The sequence below is a fragment of the Festucalex cinctus genome, chromosome 14 (assembly GCF_051991245.1).
Source record: "Festucalex cinctus isolate MCC-2025b chromosome 14, RoL_Fcin_1.0, whole genome shotgun sequence".
Taxonomy (NCBI): domain Eukaryota; kingdom Metazoa; phylum Chordata; class Actinopteri; order Syngnathiformes; family Syngnathidae; genus Festucalex; species Festucalex cinctus.
The window spans coordinates 7,404,718-7,423,126 of record NC_135424.1 but is presented as its reverse complement, the minus strand read 5'-3'; the positions used below and the strand labels follow the sequence as shown (position 1 = coordinate 7,423,126).

Here is an 18,409-nt window from a genome sequence, read left to right as displayed (position 1 = left end):
CTTGATGTTAATTGTGTGGATGAGGATTAGACTGCAGTCCTGCCAGGGAATTTCACTTGCTGATACTTGATCAATGCTATCTGTTTCTTCCGCCGCCGAGACTAGACTAGCCGATGCCTGATTGCAGATCCGCACTGCACTTTTTGTTATCCAAAGCGAGTTAAGCGTCCCGGCCGCCATTGTGTCGCATCAAAGTTGTCGGGAGGCAAGTGGAGGGTCCGGGGGAAAGTTTAATCCCCTTCGACGGCGTCCTCTTTGGCAAAATGAACCTTTGGCCAATCAATGCTAATTGATTTTGCTATTCGACATTGACCACCACTCCCCTCGCCAGCCTCCACGCGACCATTGTCATTTCACTGATAAGCTACCTGCGCCATCTTAAATCAATTGTAATTAGCACGAGAGCAAGAGGGGGAGGGGCGACAACGGAGGGGAGGGGGGGCAGACATGCATAGTCGAGCAGGAGCGAGAGAGAGAGAGAGAGAGAGAGAGCACACCACACTGGCTTCCGTTTTAGTTATTTATCGATATCGCGCCGCTTTGTCCAAAGCGTCACTCAAGTGCGTTTGCGTGCGCGTGTGTGTGCGTGCCCGCGCGCGCGCATGTTTGGTGCATCAGTGACTCTTATTTGGTGCTTGGTCAGGCCCATTGAGCGACGGCCAGGCGTGAGAGTGATTGTCGATTTGGTTGGCCAGTCCATCACACACACACACGCACCCACACACCGCTGAGATACACCTGCACGAACACCCCCCACGCACGCACGCACACCTGTCAAAGATAAACAGTGTATTCCATCAAATAGTGGCCGACACTGTTTATTTACTCAACTGCAGACAGTGGAGGCCTTTGAATGCACGCTTTTATAATATAGTTGTGACCTGACTTAAGAGTTTAATTTATTCTGTGACCGCGCTCATAACTAAAAACACTTGTATATTTAATCTATTTGTAACAAAATCAGGTTTGATGCATGGAAATTGGTAAAACACAGAACATCAACACTGACGGACACAACATTGTGGAGTGACCACAGCAGGATCTATTTAATGTGCTACTTTTTTGGTTAGCAACAAAGCAGAAGTTGACCCTTTAATATTAATATTGTTGTATAATAGTGTTTGTGGAGCTGAGTTGATTGCACATACTGTTACATACTTTCATACATACTGTTACATACTTTCATACATACTGTTACATACTTTCGTAATGGGAAAAAGGAAGGCGTCTATTTGTATTAATTGGGGCTTGCCTTCTATTTGTGCTGGGGCCATTATTTGAGGAAATATGATAAAAAGCAGGCAAATGCTCATGTAGTGAGCCGGGTGACATATTTGAGGAGGTGTGCAAGTGCACATTTTGTTGATGTTGATAACTGTGTGCGCGTGTGTGATGTGTGTGTGTTGGTGCAATGCCAGACGGGGAAATGCCATCTGTATGCCACGCTCTCATCTCACCGCCACAAAATTGATCCACTATGGCCTCTTTATCTGCTTACACATTCACACCTATGCTTGTGTATGTGTGTGTCTCGCCGAAGTGCGTGCGTGTGTGCGTGTGTTGCAAAGCGGGCGCCCTCTCAGCATCTAAAAGGGATTTATGCATAGTCGGGTCCCAGAGTTTTTCCTGTTACGCTTTGATATGATAAGCTTTTTTTTTTTTTATATATGTTTAAAATCAATATGTAATCCTATGCAGGAGCTTATCCTGCGTACACACACACTCACACAACAGTTTGTAAATCTATTTGGGCTTTTGTAAGGCAACGGGGGTGGCGCCTTGGCCTCCATTGATTAGCTTCACTGTGGAATGCGATCACATCGGCGACTTTTCATGATGTCGCCGACTCTTTCAGGGCGGATGGTGCTACGTTTTCATTTTATGTGTGTTCAGGTGATGCAATGAGATTGTTTTCATGCTACGCAGCTAACGTTTAGCCAACGACAACTGTTGTGTTTTGTTCGTAGACTAAAATGATTTACCGCCTTCTCGTCTTCTTTCGTTGTCTTTTTGCACTGATTTGTGTTGCTGGTACAGAATCAAGTGCACGACAGCTCTTGAAAAAAAAAAAAAAAAGAGCTAAAGATTAGATAAAGATAACAAAATTTGTTTTCGTGTAACCCTCAGAATTTTGGCCTGTATGAACTTGGAGGATAAGAAACTGAAACTTGTCAGCCAATCGAAGAATGGATTTCCCAAGTAGCAAACAAAACGAAAGGTTCAAGAAGATATATTGAGAAATAATGAAGTTATACTGTTTTACTGTAAAGGTGTGTTTTTTTTTACCAGATTTCTATAGACTGTCAGAATTTGGAAATATTGTCAGAGTTCTACATTTTTATTTATTTAGTTTAACTTGGTAAATAAACACCACAAAAAAAAAAAAAGTAAGTCGCTGGCTTTTTTTTAAAAATTAAAATTATTATTATTATTATTATTATTATTATTATTATTATTTTAAGTATTTATAATTCTCCAAATTTTGAGTTATCTAACTTTCACCTAAATTATCCTGGAATTTTTGGATACAGTTATTGTTGTTGGGGGGGGGATATTTTTATGCATGTCCCGAGATTCTGGGAGGTTTTTTTTTTTTTTTTTGTTTGTTTGTTTATACACAAGATATTTTTTTCAGATTATATAAAAATACATAAATTACAAAATTAAATAAAACCAAAAAAATGGCACATTAAAAAGTTTTTTTGTTTTTGTTTTTCTCTTCATTTTGTTGACTTTCCCAGGTCTTGGAAAAAACTTAGCATGCGACCTGTTGCCATGCCATGTACATTTCATCTTCAAGCAGCAGTACTGTGTTAAATCAAAACCTAAAACTTTTGCATCTACTCCTTCACCACTGACATTTTTTTTTCCCCCCGTAATTGTCTTCCACCTGGACTTGGGCCAACATCTGCCAGGCGGAGAGACGCCAAAACGGCAGAAGAAAAAAGCAAGTTATGCCGCTTCTTATGAAGCAAAGATCAACGTCTCCTCACTTGTTTGGAGCGCCCTTCTCTCTGCTGAATGCATTAAGTGTTTTGGGGGGGCTGGGAGGGTGGGGTTGTACATACAGGCCCTGGGGGGGTTCACGGGGATTGGACCAGCGCATTCTTGTGTGCCTTGTGCCGACTCACATGGTTACCAGCGGCGTGCACGGCCAGACTTAATCTGAATATGCTGCCACCGTGCCAGCAGTGTGCGAGGTTTTCCCCTACGTGGAAGCTCTGCATGGGGGGTTGATGTGTAGGAGGGGTCGCATAGTGTCTGCGGGTGCTGTGTTGGTTGGCGGGTGTCTGCTTACCCAGCCTGCCTCGCTCTGCTCACGTCTCTCATCTCCTCTCTTTATTGTTTACCTTCCTAATGAGGGGGGCGGGACCTGGAGATGTGTGATTGACAGCACCATGCCCCCACCCCAATCGCCCCCTCACAAACACGCACACTGGCTTTTGGGCTGAGAGGAGTTCTGAAGATGATTTTTTTTTTTCCTCTCCCAACATTCCTCGGTGTGCTTGTGGGAAGATTTTTGTTTTTGTTGTTGTTTTTTCTCAACTTCCTGTGCCACCATGTTGTGGGGGCGACTATATTACTGAGAATTTTTGTGAGATCAAACACTAAACGCCACAAAACTTTTTTCTTTTTATACGACTGTTTTTATATACACAGAAAACTTTGAGAATTTACAGAAAACATGCTGTGGGACGTGCTTTTGTCATCATGTTGTGGGATGGCCTAGTTGCTTTGGATTGTGGGATAGAAGACACATTTAGCGGATGAGAACTACACACAACTTCACTTTTTCTACGCAGCTTACTCTCGTCATTGTTTCTTAAACATAAAATGTAAGCTGTGGGACGTACGCTTGTTATTTTAACTAGATGGTGCAGTCACTGTGGATTGTGGGAGATAGCAGACACATCTACCTGGAGTTCATTACTGAATACTCCTCCACTTTTCTTCTTAAGTGGCTGGTTTTCAGCTACACAAAAAACTCCTCAAATACATAAAAAATGTGCTGCGCACAGAACGTGTGACAGTAAACACTGTGGGATGTACGTTTGTCACTTGCGTTGTTGGGGCAGTTTTGTCGCTGAACAACGTGCGATTCGTTTACCTCAGGATAAGCACCTGTTTTTGTAAAATAAATTTGTAAAAACTGTGGGATGTACATTTGTGACGGTGTTTTGGGATGGCCACATTTTCCAGAGGGTGACCCCTCACTAGAGTCAACATCAAATAAACATATACTCATATGACATGAAATCGGGGTGGACATGGGTCACCATGTTGTGGGACGGCCTAGTCGCTGAGGATTGTGGGAGATAATGTTTACTTGAGGATGACCACTCACACAAGTAATTTTCATCTCTTGCTACACGACTGCCGCTGTGCAAAATCAATACAAACATTTGTACAACACCGCTGTGGGATTTACATTTCTCCCTCCAGAGTATTTATTTTTTAAACGGAGGTGAGCAAGAGGAGGAAAGAGATTGTGGGTTGTACAAATATTGGAAGTGAATTCATTTTGCTCAGTGCTCCGCTTCAAAGAGACGACGATGACCAATAAGGAGAGAGTTCAGACCTTTCTGGACACACGCACATACGTATAAACATTAACCAAAAACATGTTTATTTTTAATAGTGTTGGATTCATTTATTGGCAAATTAATATGTCATCAAATATTAATGGCATTGGGGTTCAAGTTGTCTGTCAATGGGAATTTTTGTGAGCCAATCAAATGTTTTAATTAGAGACTCTAATGATGAGAATGGCAAGGTGGGGCGCGCGCGGTCTTTTCTGTGTGCCGCCCGAGGCGGATGTGCGCCCATGTGCCCCCCACCCCTCCCCCTCCCATATCGAACTCCGCCCCCTCCTGGGGCAGGCGGATGGGGATTTGGGTGGGGGTCCTACCTGAACCCCTGTGGGACCCTGTTGGGGGCCCCTTCCTGTTCAGGCTCTGGAGACCGGAGCCTGGAGGGATGGGGTGGGGGTGGGCACCCTCCGCCCCTTCCCCACACAGTTTTGTTTGTTTGGTTGTTGACAAAAGTGCCACAGAATCAACATGTTATTACTGATGGCTCAATTACATGACATCAATAATATAAACAGTTTCCTTGCACCCGCCTAACACTTTTTGATACTTGAAGAAGCAAAAAATATTTTTTTTAAAAGTAGTGACTTTAGTGACTTCTTTTGTCATTTTAAGCTTCCGTATTTCCTCAAAAAATGTCCGTCCCTAAATTAACAGCAGCTAGATGCAGTTTGTGCCAAAAATAATTTGACAAAAGTGAATGCCTCCCTTCAAAAAATGATTCCCTTTTTCAATTAGGATATATAAAAAATATACATATATATATGTTACACATTGAAAGAAAATACACAACACGTAGTTTGTTTGTTTTGTTTTGTTTTATTTTAGAAAAAAAATAAAATTTGGTTTAAAAAAAAATGATAAAATGCAAAAATAATACAAAAAAAATCAAAACATTATCAAATGTATTTTAAAAAATACTAGGAAAAAAAAAGGTGAAAAAAATTAAATTCTAAACTATTCGACAAAATGATGACGGTCCCTAAAATGAGCATCATCTAAGTACAATTGGTCCGCAAATAAATTGACCAAAATAACGCCTTTCTTTAAATAAATGCCCCCATTTTCCACATCGGGAAGAAAACATAACAAAGAAGAATTCCAAAAGAAAAATTTCACTATTAGATAATACATAAAATTAGATTAGATTAATGTTCCACATTAAGCAGGAAAATTAAAATAGTGAAAAAATTGTGGAAAAAAAAAACATTGCATTGAAAAATTAATTAAATTATTAATCAATGAAACAATACATTGAATTATTACTTATTAGACAATATAAATAAAAGTTGAAATGTAGCCAGTAGTTCAGTAACTTCCTTGACATTTGAAAATTTCAGCTTGCTAGTTTTCCTTTAGCCAAACGTCCTCATGCAGCCAAATCCGAACGAATCCACTTTTTGATGATGTCAGAGCTTTTTCAGCCGCCTGCAACTGTGAAATTTGGGCAAACTGGTGTCGCATGTCAACGGTTGGTCACTGTTGTTGTCGTTGCTTTTGATGCCCTCAGATTGGCAGAAGACGGAAGCCCAGAAGCGTCGCGAGCAGCTGCTTCTGGACGAGCTGGTTCTTCTGGTCAACAAACGGGACGCGCTGGTCCGGGATCTGGACGCCCAGGAGAAGGAGTAAGTGGCATCATCATCATCATCATCATCATCATCATCATCATCATCTCCTAAGACATGACTCTGTCACATGGAAAAAAGCAAGGAGGCAATTTGGGTTACCTGGTCCCCGTGGTTGACCCCTAAAAAAAAAAAATTCCAAAAATAAACACCTCTTTCAAATAATGCCACCCTATTAAGCAACACCCAACGGCCCATGTAGAAATGGTAATTATTCCTGTGTTTAGATGCTAACATTGACACATGAACTTCAACCTTTTCGACTCTTTTGCTAACCAAAACTGCAGCACCGTAAACATATAGTCTCGCATGGAAGTCTGCTTGGGCATTCTAAATAAACAATTCCCAGAAGCCATGATTTCATCAAACATGGTTGCTTGTCTCATGTCCGCAGTGGACATTACTTCCTCAAATGTGGCCTTAGAAATTAGTTGCAGGCAACTTAATAAAGATAAACAAAAATAAATGCCCACCTTAAATATATACGTCTCTCTAACTCACATCTTCTAAATCAAAGCCAATTTTCCGATTTGAATACATATATATATATATATATATATATATATATATATATATATATATATATATATATAGTTCTAGTTTTTTTTTGTTTTTTGTTGCTAATATGTCATTTTGATGTAGTTTTTAGATGTTTCTTCAGTTTTTTTGTTCCCTGTTGTTTTGATGCTGCCTACCTTAGTTTTTGCTGCTGTTTTGCACATTTTTATATGTTTGTTTGGGGTTTTTTTGTCTCCACCACAGGGCTGAGGAGGAGGACGAGCACCTGGAGAGGACGCTGGAGCAGAACAAAGGCAAGATGGCCAAGAAAGAGGAGAAGTGCGTCCTTCAGTGACAACACATCATCAAGAGCAACAAGAACAAAAACGATTGTACACGTGTGGCGCCATGTCACGGTTTTTGACGGTTTTACAATTTCATGCTTTAAAAGCGGTACTTTTAGGGGATTTTTATTGGTGTCGTGATGTGAACGGGAACGTTCCAGGTACAAAAAAAAAAAATGTCTTTAATTTCTGACTATGGACAGTGAGGAGGTGGACTTTTTAAGAAGAAGAAAAGGTGGAAAAAACAGTTTGTATCTTTTATTTCATTCACTTAACAACTTCTTACTGTAAAATATCTTAAATTTGTCCATAACTGCTATTATTTCTATTTTTATTTTGTTTTTATCTTTGCCTGAAAGCAGTTTACCAAAAAAATACATTTTCCCACAAAACATTCTTGTATATTTTCATCATAAAAGCTTGCAAGTCTTTTTACCCTCTAAAAGAGTCATGCAGTCAAAGTGGGGGGGAGGTGGGGTGTTATTTATTGTCCTATAAGCTGCTTGTATGAGAAACTGCCCTCACTTTTTATTCATGTTTGAATAGTATTTATTGAGATTTGCTTCCACATGCACCTTCTTCTGAGCTCTCATATATTCAGTTTTATTTATTCCACTGGCTTCAAGACCAACCTTCAATAAAGTCCTTGTACATTTCATACTCTACTATCCAGAATATTTTTTCGCCTCATTGTAATAATTTTACTATTAGTTTTTACTCATTTTGTAAGAAATAAAAGGTGGCTTACTTTAAATGCAACTTTTTTTTGGTGAAATGGTGGTTGAGACATTTAATAAATCCTTGCTAAAAATAATAATAATAATAATAATTAGAACACCACTTTATTCTTTTGAATTGAGATTTTTTTTAAATTGCTGTTCATTTGTCAAAATTGAGTCTTTGCGCACGAGGATCAATTGGTTAGTTTTTTTCCTTGCTGTTCAATTCCCCACGGATTTAACGCGATTAATTTACTTCCACTGAGCATGCGTGGAATCATGAATCGCGCCATTTCATATTAAAACCACTTAAAAAATAAGTAAAATCTTTTGTCTTCCCGACTTCCAAAGCCCCGGTGCTCCACAGCGGCATACAGGAGAAAGCGTAGCCGGCAAGGAGGAGCTGCGCGGCGGCCTCGTCCCTCTCCGGCTCTCCCCCTCCCTCCGTGTCTCTCGAAAGGAAGGCGAGCAAATGAGGAGTGACAGCACGCCTCTCTTCTCTTCATCATCCTCCTCCTCTTCTTCTTCCTCTAACTTTCACATTATTAATCAGCCCCACTTGACTTTGTTTTATTGCACTTGTCACATCAGGGATTAAAATTAATCGAACAGATGAATTAAAATGGGATGGTGTAATGGGAGGCGGCACTTTTTGATGGTCGATTTGGATGACGTATAAATGTTTCCTATTAGTCATCATAACTTATTACACAATGACAATTATTTTTTAAATATTTTTGTTCATTAACATGCAGTTTTGTCTGAATTAATATCCACGCATGCTTTTCTTTTTTAAAAGTATGAACAACCCTTACCTCCCATATTGAAATATCCAAAAATCCTATGAGTAAAAAGCATCCGCGCACATCCACGACAGGCGAGGCCCCATGCATGCACGTCCAAGACCAGGTCCACTTGCACTGCACTGCTTCTGCTCCATCCTGGGGATGGATTTATGGAAGTATAAGATGGATGAAGGAGGGATGGAGGGAGCAACTTTTCCCTCCTCCTCCACCTCCTCCTGGCCGCCTTAATCCTGGCATTAGCTGCTCAGAAAGGAATTCAAGCACAATTTGGGATTAGACAAATAATCTTTGGGACAAAAAAAAAAAAAAAAAAAAAGATGCCTGGTCACTTGATACTTGTAGTATAGATGACAAGAAAAAAAACAAGCAAGTTTAGTTTCTTTCAAGTTTCTTTTGCATCATTTACACAAATAAAGAAGGGGTCTTCATGCTGCTTGCGTTTCTTTTACAAACAGACAATTTTTTTTTGGCCTTCAACATAATTCCTAACTCATTTCAAAAACATTTCCTACTCTTCTTGTACTATGAAATAGCCCATTTCTGTTTACCATCAAGTGTGCGCGCGTGTGATTTGCGGCGAAGGTGCTCCCTTATTATTCAACTTTACGTCCTCAAATGTAATTCTAAATGGGGATTAGAGCTCATTAATATTCATGAAGCTGGCCCGAGTGTATTGATGTGCATGTGTGTGTTAACGTTGTGTGCTCGTCGTTCTCTCTGTTGTGTGTTTGCGTGAAATACACCAAAAATGATTAATTTAATGTTTATTTTTAGACGTGAAACCCTACGACAAAAAAGTCAGGCATATGTTAGAGTTTAAGTATCCTATACTGTATAAGCTTTATACTTCCAAAGCAAGCAAAAAAAAAACAATAAGTGTAGACACATTTTAGTCAACAAACAATCAAACAATCTTAGTACATTTTTAACACTTTTTTTCCTTTTTAACATTTTTTTAAATAAACAGATTTGCTACTTTAAAACAAAAGATAAAACTGAATTACTACACAAGCATTTGGAAGTTAAATCCTTCCAAAAATGTAAAAAAAATAAATAAAAAAAAATAATGCTGTAGAAAGAGACTTGAAAATAAACATAAAACTGTCTTATTTAAACTCGTTTTAAAGTCAAATAAACATAAAAAATACGACGGAAAATCTCATACTTTAACAAAAAAAAATTAGACCATTTGATGTTTTTACGTTTTAAGCAATCCTATATTTTATTATATTTTTAAACGAAAACAAGCAAAGGAGGCCCTTCGAAGAGAGCGAGAACTAAAGAGAGAGAGAGAGAGAGAGGGAGGAAGTGGGCGTGGTCCCTGCATCGTTCCGCTCTTTTATTGGCCGCTACGCTCATCCCTCATCCGGAAGTGCCCCTCCCATTGGCTGTCTGAGGCGGGCCGGCAGGTGTCAGCGTTCTCTTAGAGCAGCGGGGCGGGCGCAAGGCCTCCATTAGCTTCACCAAATCACCTGCACACATCACAACCGCAACCCGCACACGCGACACTCTTCTCGGCCCTCGGACGACGGACAACCCGCCGACGCCGGAGACCCAACCGGAGCCTCTTCCGTTGCTTTTGTCAGCCGACATGTCGAACGCTTTTCTGGCCGAAGGAGAGCGACTTTAGGCGGCTTCTGTGCTTCCTCGTTCCCGTTGCTGCTTCTGGATACTTTGAATTCATTTCATTTGCTGGGAAGGAGAAAGATAGAAAGGAGACACGCAAACAAGGTGACGTCAAGTTTGATGACTTTTCGCTAACTTCAGGACAAAACTACGCTTATAAAAGCTCTTGCTAAAAATAATTGAACTGTTTTCGTTCAGCATTATCAGTCAAGCTGTGTTACGGGCCTTAAGATAATGGTTATTTGTGGGTTGGGGGGGGGGGTTGGGCAACCCAAATATATTTTAAATAAAGCTTCTTAATGTTTTTTAAGTAGGCATACATTTCAAAATAATTAACAAAACGGTATTTTTTTTGTCTTTAGAAGTGTATATCGTAAGTAAGTCACAAAAGGACTTTTTCTGCTCATTCAATCAAATTGTGGTCTTGTCCATCGTTTGTTTTTGCAACTTTGCCCTTACATTATTATTATCATCGTTCGCCATTTACCTTAATTTTATTGTTACTTGGCTAACATGTTTACGTTCTTGTATTCAACATTATAGTTTAAATCTATATCGTGGTGTGTTTTTAAAAAGCTGTAAAACAAAAAAAAGTACCAACTTTATTGTGTGCCCATGTTACACAAAATGGGGGCCCTATAACTCACTTATAAAAAAAAAAAAAAAAAAAAGTTTAATCTTATCTTTAATCTCCTTTAATCATAAAAAGCAAACCGAGAAAGGGTTTTGGCTTTTCAATTCAATTTTTAATTAGAATTATTATTATTTTCTTTACTCCCGACATTAATTTATATGTATGCCTTGCCCCGGGGGCCTTGAGCCAAAAAATAAAAATAAAATCCATTACAAAAATAGTCATACAAAAATGTGAATATGTTAATTTCATCACCAAAAAAACCCGAAAACGTACATGTAAAAAAAAAAAAAAAGGAGACCTTTTATGGGCCATGCACAATTTATTTTTTATTTTTTTTAAGTGGTCTGTTAAATTGTGGAAGCTGAGTTGCTGCTAATGATAATCATCGGTTAATTGTTGTTGAAATAGTTTCCAATTGTTTGCTGGCTGATAAGAGTGCTGCTAAATTGTAATGGGAGGTCTACAGGGGGGGTCTTCATTTGCACGCAGATGTTTTCTTGTCTGCTTTTGAGCGCAATACACGTCCTCGTTCGTCAAGACAACTCAACACAAATTGAAGGTAAACGCTCCCAAGCAAGCAACAGGAAAATTCGTCATTTGATGCCCAAAATAGTCCAAAACAAATACTTTGACTCTTTTTCTGAGCAAATAATGGAAAAACTATTGCGTGATTTTTCAAATGACATCTTTGATGATCAAATATTTATTTAGCGTTTACTTCCCCCTGAGGACTTCATAAAATTCGACAACAAACAAGCGTGAACACGCATCGAATAGATTCATGTGGCTCACTTGTTGACCGAATTACAATTGAATTTCTTTTCAGAAAAAAAGAAAATAATCAGATGTGAAAAACAAAACAAAAACAATGATTTGTTTACACACACACTTAAAACGTATTAAATAGAATGAATCACTTTCTATCCCATAGTTTGATGACATGATTAAAATGAATGTTTTTACGTTTTGGGAGCTGCAATTGCACGTTTTTGTTTGCGAGTTTGCCAGGGGAAAAATAAGGTGCACGTTTACATTTAACTATAATTAAAATTAAGTGCAGGATCTTAATTAGAATTTAGATTCCCATGACGAATTTCCAGGTCGATGTGATGTGACTTAGATGTGAAGTGCACTAAACTGACGCCCAGGGGCCAGAGTCGACCCACCATAACTTTTTAGGTGGCACACCTTACTATTATTATTATTATTATTATTATTATTATTATTATTATTATTTTTGCAAAATGGATTTGTTCTTTTTTTATGGGAGAAAATGTGCATCATTTGCTAATTTTAGTCACTTTTAATATCCCATCCACAACACATACAAAACACCTTAATATCAATTGAACGACAGCTAAATATTGTTTGACTTCTGATTTAAAATTTCTTCAAATTTGATCTTCCCGAATTTCAATATAAAATTCCCCAATTGAAGAGCTATCCATTTCACATTATAGCCTCCATTCTCCATTTCTCAAACCATTCCAACCTTAAACTATTCAGCTCACTCGGGACATCGTGGTCATAAAATAAATAAATAAATAAATAAAAAATCCACAACTCAACACATATTTAATTTTTTTTTTAATTTATGAGGCATCTTGGCATTATTCTTATAACATGGTTTCGTATAATTTACAAAATACCATCCCCAAATTAAGAGTGCCCCCCCATTTGTTGACTTATTCACATCTTCATTTAGGACACATTTCCCACTGCAAAAAGTCCCGAATGCTCAACATCAGAGGGACTTGACATGATTCTGCATTTGTTGAGATTCCAACTTTTAAACCGACATCTTCCAAACCGATCGTGCGATCTGACGATTTATTTGATGTTCAGTAATGGCCGTCTGCGTGGATGAATGTTTGTGAACATGTTTTTTTCTTTTCTCTCTCTCTCTCTCTCCTCTTCTTCTGACGGGCCCGCAGCGAGCCGCCTCGGGCCCTCGCGTCCCGCCAAGCTGCAGCATCCCCGGGGCCGAGCGGCGAGCCAGTGGGCCGAGCTGGGCGGCGCCGCAGTGAGCGCCTGTAGCATGATGTCCTACCTCAAGCAGCCTCCCTACGCCGTCAACGGCCTGGGGCTGAGCGGAGCCGCCATGGACCTGCTGCACCCCTCCGTGGGCTACCCGGGTACGCGTGCGCGCGCGCGCTCCTCGGGTTCCACTTGCTCAGTGACGTCACGCGCTGACTATTAATATTAATTGGCTTTGGACTCGTGCACAATTCAAACGTGTGCAAACACTTTTCCGCTCGTGTGGTGTTACTTTCATGCAACCAGGAAGTACAACAACTGAGCCTCACTTATTTTTATTGAGTTCTCAATTGATAGTGTTAAAACCTCTTCCCCATTTATTTGTATTTGTAACATGACGTGTTTATTTGTCATGCAAATGAAAACACTTTCATGCTGGACCTTTGTTACTGAAGGCCCGAGGGCAGCCAATAAATAGAAAAATAGTCAAATATATAGTGCAGTCTTAAAAAAAAAAAAAAAAAAAAAAAAAAAAGTATAATTCCTGATCTACTTAAGAAACAAAGCCTTAACGTACTTTATTTTTCTTGGGTCTTCAATTATCAGTCTATTTGTTAAGTGATAATTAAGCCAAAAGAACTTTTTTTTTTTTTTTTTTTTTTTACTGTAATAATTTATTTTTCAACACTAGTTTAATTTAAATGTAGACTTGTGATTGTCTATAAAAAGTTTAGAAAATAAGTCCCTATTAAAAAGAAAAAAAGATTCTAAAGTGTATACTCAAGCAAAAATCACACTTTTGAGATATTTATAATGTAATATTTTCACCATTAGTTTATGGTAGATTTCAGGCTGTGTCCCGGGCCTTTATTTGAAGGAGAAAAAAAAAAGTTCACGTATATACAGTCCTGCATTTATATCACGCCAATTTTAAAAAGTTACTTTCACAAACAATAATACAATTGCATGAATTGTTCGAACAAATAATGCCAACAACTTTATTGAATTGCTTGATTTATATTAAAAAAAAAAAAAAAAAAAAGGAAACTACCTTTTTACATGGAGTATTAGTATTATTCGTATTTAGTGCTTAGAAAAAAAAGAAAAAAAAACTTCAATATTTGTAGTTTCACTAGTTTGTAAAATTTGGTCTACTCGTAACGTCGACCTCAGCACATGCCTGTATTTAAATAAAGTAAATAAAAAAACAAGTGTTAATAATGAAAAAATACAAAAACAGACAAAGACATACATAGGCCGACATTTTAGTTTGAAATTCGTGTTCTCCTTCTGTAAGGATATTGACTTGCTTTGTGTTGTGTCTTTAGCGACGCCCAGGAAGCAGCGTCGCGAGCGGACGACATTCACCCGATCTCAGCTGGACGTCCTGGAGGCTCTGTTCGCAAAGACCCGCTACCCGGACATCTTCATGCGGGAGGAGGTGGCTCTCAAAATCAACCTGCCAGAGTCCCGCGTACAGGTCGGCGCCAACACCTGACAACCACTCACATTATTAGCCCCATGATGACATTTTTTTCTTTTTTTTTTTCTTTTTTGTAAAGCCAAATTTCCGCCCCAAATTACCGCCGGTTAAATAATGACCAGATGCTATCAAGGTGCTTGGAGCTAATAGGCTAATTCATTAGCCCGACAGACGTGATCTTTGTGTTGATTTACGAGCTCGTTTAATAACGTGCAGTTGTCACTTCAAATCACTTTGGCCCAAATCGGAAGTGTTGTTAATGACTTTAGTTAAAGTGTCGACACTTGACTTTTACGACTTAATTAGCGACGTGTGAACTTGTGAGAACCTATTTGAGCGTCGCCATTTTCAATCCGAAAAAAAGGTGCCCGTCTACCTTAATAGAAAATGGCGTCACTTGGCGCCCCCCCCTTCTATTATCAATGAACTAATATTGTTATTCACATTATATGTAAACCCATTATTGACTCGCCAGAGATAATCTGCAGTCAAATGGAGGGATTTGATACTCGTATCAGGAGTGGACCACCTACAAGGTTGCATGGCCATTTAACGTAATAAAATTAATTTGGGGTTCATATAGACTGCCCCACCTGTAAAATAAATAAATAAAAGATTCAAGGTATAATTTGGACGGAATAAAACAATGTATGTTAATTAAAATTCAAATGCTCAATGAATAGATGCAGCCGCGTTGAAGTGTTGTGGTTATTTCAGATATATTTCCAGAGTTCCACCCTACTCGCCACCTATATATAAAAAAAAAACCCCGCACAATTTGACTTTTAAAATGTACATGTGATTTAAAAAAAAAAAAAAAAAAAAAAAAAAGTAGATTGCCAACAAAGAGGTGTAAAATCTAAACAATCTAATTGATGTAAATTCTGATAGATTTTGTGAGGTGAATTATGACTTCTTTCCAGTGACATATTAACACAAGATGCCTTGGGCTGCACTTATGCTATACAGGATCCTAATATGTGTAAAACAACCCTCAACTCTGCCCCCAATGAAAATGTGATGCAGGAAAAGTAAAATGGCCAACCAAAATGTTTACATAAACGCTCACTAGATGACAAATTTTGTTGCATTCAAGTGTTGTGGTTATTTCTGACTTTTCTCCAGCGTGTCGTCTCGTACTCTCGCTCTTAGGCAGGGATTAACACACAAACTGAAGCGGGGACTCACGGTCCATAACACCTATAAGAAAATAAGCAAAAGGGGGTGTAGCACATAGTCGACAAAACTATTTAACACTCAATGGATAGATGAAAAAGTTGCGTTGAAATGATATGGATACAGTATTTATCATTTCTGTCCAGAAGAGCAAGTTGTTGAGTCATGTATACGCTACTGGAGCGTCCTCACAATTTGATTAAAACGTGCATTGCAGAAAAATTAATCAGCCAACAAAAATGATATATATATATATATATATATATATATATATATGTCGATTAGTCATTTCAGCAGCAGAGGACAATGGGTGAATTTTTTTTTTTTTAGAGCTCTGAGGGAGATGAGATCGGTGGAACAGATCAGTAATTATTTCGAAAGGATCGGCCAATCATCGATCCCCAAAATTAAGGTAATTGGGCTGATAAATCGGCTGGCTGATCAATCAGTGCACCTCTATTATAAATTATTTTGTGGCCCTCTAGTAACCTGAGGCTCTCAGTTAAGAACAACTGTCAATTATTTGTGGATCCCTGTAAGTCCTGGGACCCCATTTTGAGAACCACTGTACCAGTATCTCAATGTAGACAGTACATTCTGTTGTGTCAAATTGACTATTTAAATAGGGACCAAAGAGACTCAGTTTTAGAGTAAACTAATATTTACACTAGGAAGAGTGTAAAATTAAATAAATAAATACAACTCACTCAAGGGTTGAGGTTCGAACTCACTACCACCTGAGCTATGCCCCTCCTACTGTTTGCTTTTCTCCAAGAGACCAAAGACATCGTTTTTGGTCTCTTGGATTTAGGAAGATTCCATGATTACATGGAATCGTGCAGGAAGTACGTTAAGATGGTGTCCTCTGTCTGTTTCCAGGTGTGGTTCAAGAACCGGCGGGCCAAGTGTCGTCAGCAGCAGCAGAGCGGCGGGGGCACCAAGGCGCGGCCCCCCAAGAAGAAGTCGTCGCCAGCCCGAGAGAGCACGGGCTCGGAGAGCAGCGGCCAGTTCACGCCGCCCGCCGTCTCCAGCACGGGTTCGTCCTCGTCCTCCTCGGTGGCGTCCAATCACGCGGCAGCGGCGGCGGCGGCGGCGCTGAGCAGCAGCACGGCTCCGTCCATCAGCACTGTGTCATCCATCTGGAGTCCCGCCATCTCCCCGGGTAATGCCCCTGCCCCGGCCGCCGCCCCCTCGGCCGCCCCGCTCCCCGAGCCCGGCCCGCCCTCCAACGCCTCCTGCATGCAGCGCTCCATGTCGGGGTCGGCCGCCGCCACCTCGTACCCGATCTCCTACAACCAGACGGCGGGCTACGGCCAGGGCTACCCGGCCCCTTCCAGCTCCTACTTTGGAGGCGTGGACTGCGGCTCCTACCTGACACCCATGCACTCCGCCCACCACCACCAGCTCAGCCCCATGGCCGCCTCCTCCATGTCGGCGCACCCGCACCACCATATCGGCCAGTCCTCGGGACACCCGCACCACCACCACCCGCACCACCACCACCACCCGCATCAGGCCTACGGCGGATCCGGACTGGCCTTCAACTCGTCTGACTGCTTGGATTACAAAGAGCAGACGGCCGCCTCGTCCTGGAAACTCAACTTCAATGCCTCGGACTGCTTGGACTATAAAGACCAGACCTCCTGGAGGTTCCAAGTCTTGTGATTGCAGACTTTTTTTTTTTGTTCCCCCCCAGACAAAAGCAGGTTGGAGATGGAGCATCCAGGAGCTGGAACACTGACGCTGAGAATTCTGGGTCCGGAGCATGTTTGGCTATGTCCGTTCAGGAGATGGAGCGCTTGGGAACCGGAGTGTAGGAACCAGAAGCCGGAGAGCGAAACTCCTCGAACCAGAATTCTCCGGCTCTTGAATGTTCTTGATCCAGAGCACTCAGGAGTCGTAACACTCCGAGTTCAAGAATTCTGAGTCTGGAGCATTTTACACTCTGGACGCGGAATTCTCGGAGACGGACGTGCTCTGGCTCCTGAATGTTCTCGAGCTGGAACACTTGGTTGAAGAATTTCTGGTCCCGAGCATGTTCTGCGCCGGACATCGAATTATGAAAGACGGAGTGTTGCGACTCTCGAATGCTCCGCCTCCCGAACAATCGATCGTAAGATGGAATTCAAGAAGCCGTTTGAGCACTCCTGCTTCTGAACGTTCGTGAGCCGGAGCGTTTGGGAGCTGGAACGCTGGGAGCCATTCAAGAATTGGGACTTGAGGAAAAAAATATGAGAACAAGGCAGTTTTTCTTTTTTGACAACCAGAGCAACCGTGTGGAATATCTATCAAAATCCCTTAAACCCCCCCCCCCCCCCCCCCCCCCCCCACTTTTTTTTTTTTTTAAATGAAATTTTTATTTGTTTACTTTTTAGAGGAGTTTTTTAGTCAGCGTCTGAGCTGAAAGCGTGTAAATATGTATTTGGGTCAGTTCCAGTGACCTCCTTTAGATGGTGTTTTTTGCAACTCTTTACTACACACAGTGGGAAGGAAGACAATTACGGAGGAAAAAAATGTAAATGTTTCCAAAGAGATCAAATTGACCCCTGAGCAAGTCCAAGTTTTATATACATACGTTTCTTTTGATTTATTCTGAACAAAAAAAAAAAAAATGTTTTAGCAGGAATTTAAAGTAAAGACGCAGGAAGGATTCTGCTCACTTGATCCTCGTCATCTTTCTTTGCTTTGTGGTGATGTTTGATGCAGCACTTGGCAGCAAAAAAAAAACATTTTAATTCTCCTTCTGATCATTTTGGAGAGCAAACTGCGCCCATGTTTCACTTCCTCAAAATGACTTCTCTTGAGATGATGTTGAATGTATTTCCACCACCCCCAAAAAATGCGAGAGCACCCTCACATCCATGTTCATCCAATAAAGATCCCTTCAAGTCATATTAATTTCTTCTCCAATCTATGAATGAATACACTG

General features: G+C 40.3%; 2 protein-coding genes across 6 annotated transcripts in view; both read left to right on the top strand.

Moving 5' to 3' along the window:
• The window catches only part of ehbp1 (EH domain binding protein 1), a 103,146-nt gene extending 95,425 nt beyond the window's left edge, over positions 1 to 7,721 (top strand). For all 5 annotated transcript variants that reach the window (XM_077495090.1, XM_077495089.1, XM_077495088.1 and 2 more), the window contains 2 exons: positions 6,100 to 6,214; positions 6,977 to 7,721. In XM_077495090.1, coding sequence (XP_077351216.1) covers positions 6,100 to 6,214; positions 6,977 to 7,067 — 206 coding nt within the window. In that variant the 3' untranslated portion in view covers positions 7,068 to 7,721. The remainder of the gene's footprint in view (positions 1 to 6,099; positions 6,215 to 6,976) is intronic.
• Positions 7,722 to 9,966: 2,245 nt separating this feature from the next.
• Positions 9,967 to 17,794, top strand: otx1 (orthodenticle homeobox 1). Its single transcript, XM_077495587.1, has 4 exons — positions 9,967 to 10,312; positions 12,779 to 12,979; positions 14,150 to 14,301; positions 16,360 to 17,794. The coding sequence occupies exons 2-4, from the start codon at positions 12,883 to 12,885 to the stop codon at positions 17,143 to 17,145; spliced, it is 1,035 nt and encodes a 344-aa protein (XP_077351713.1). The 5' UTR covers positions 9,967 to 10,312; positions 12,779 to 12,882; the 3' UTR covers positions 17,146 to 17,794.
• The last annotated feature ends 615 nt before the right edge of the window (positions 17,795 to 18,409 follow it).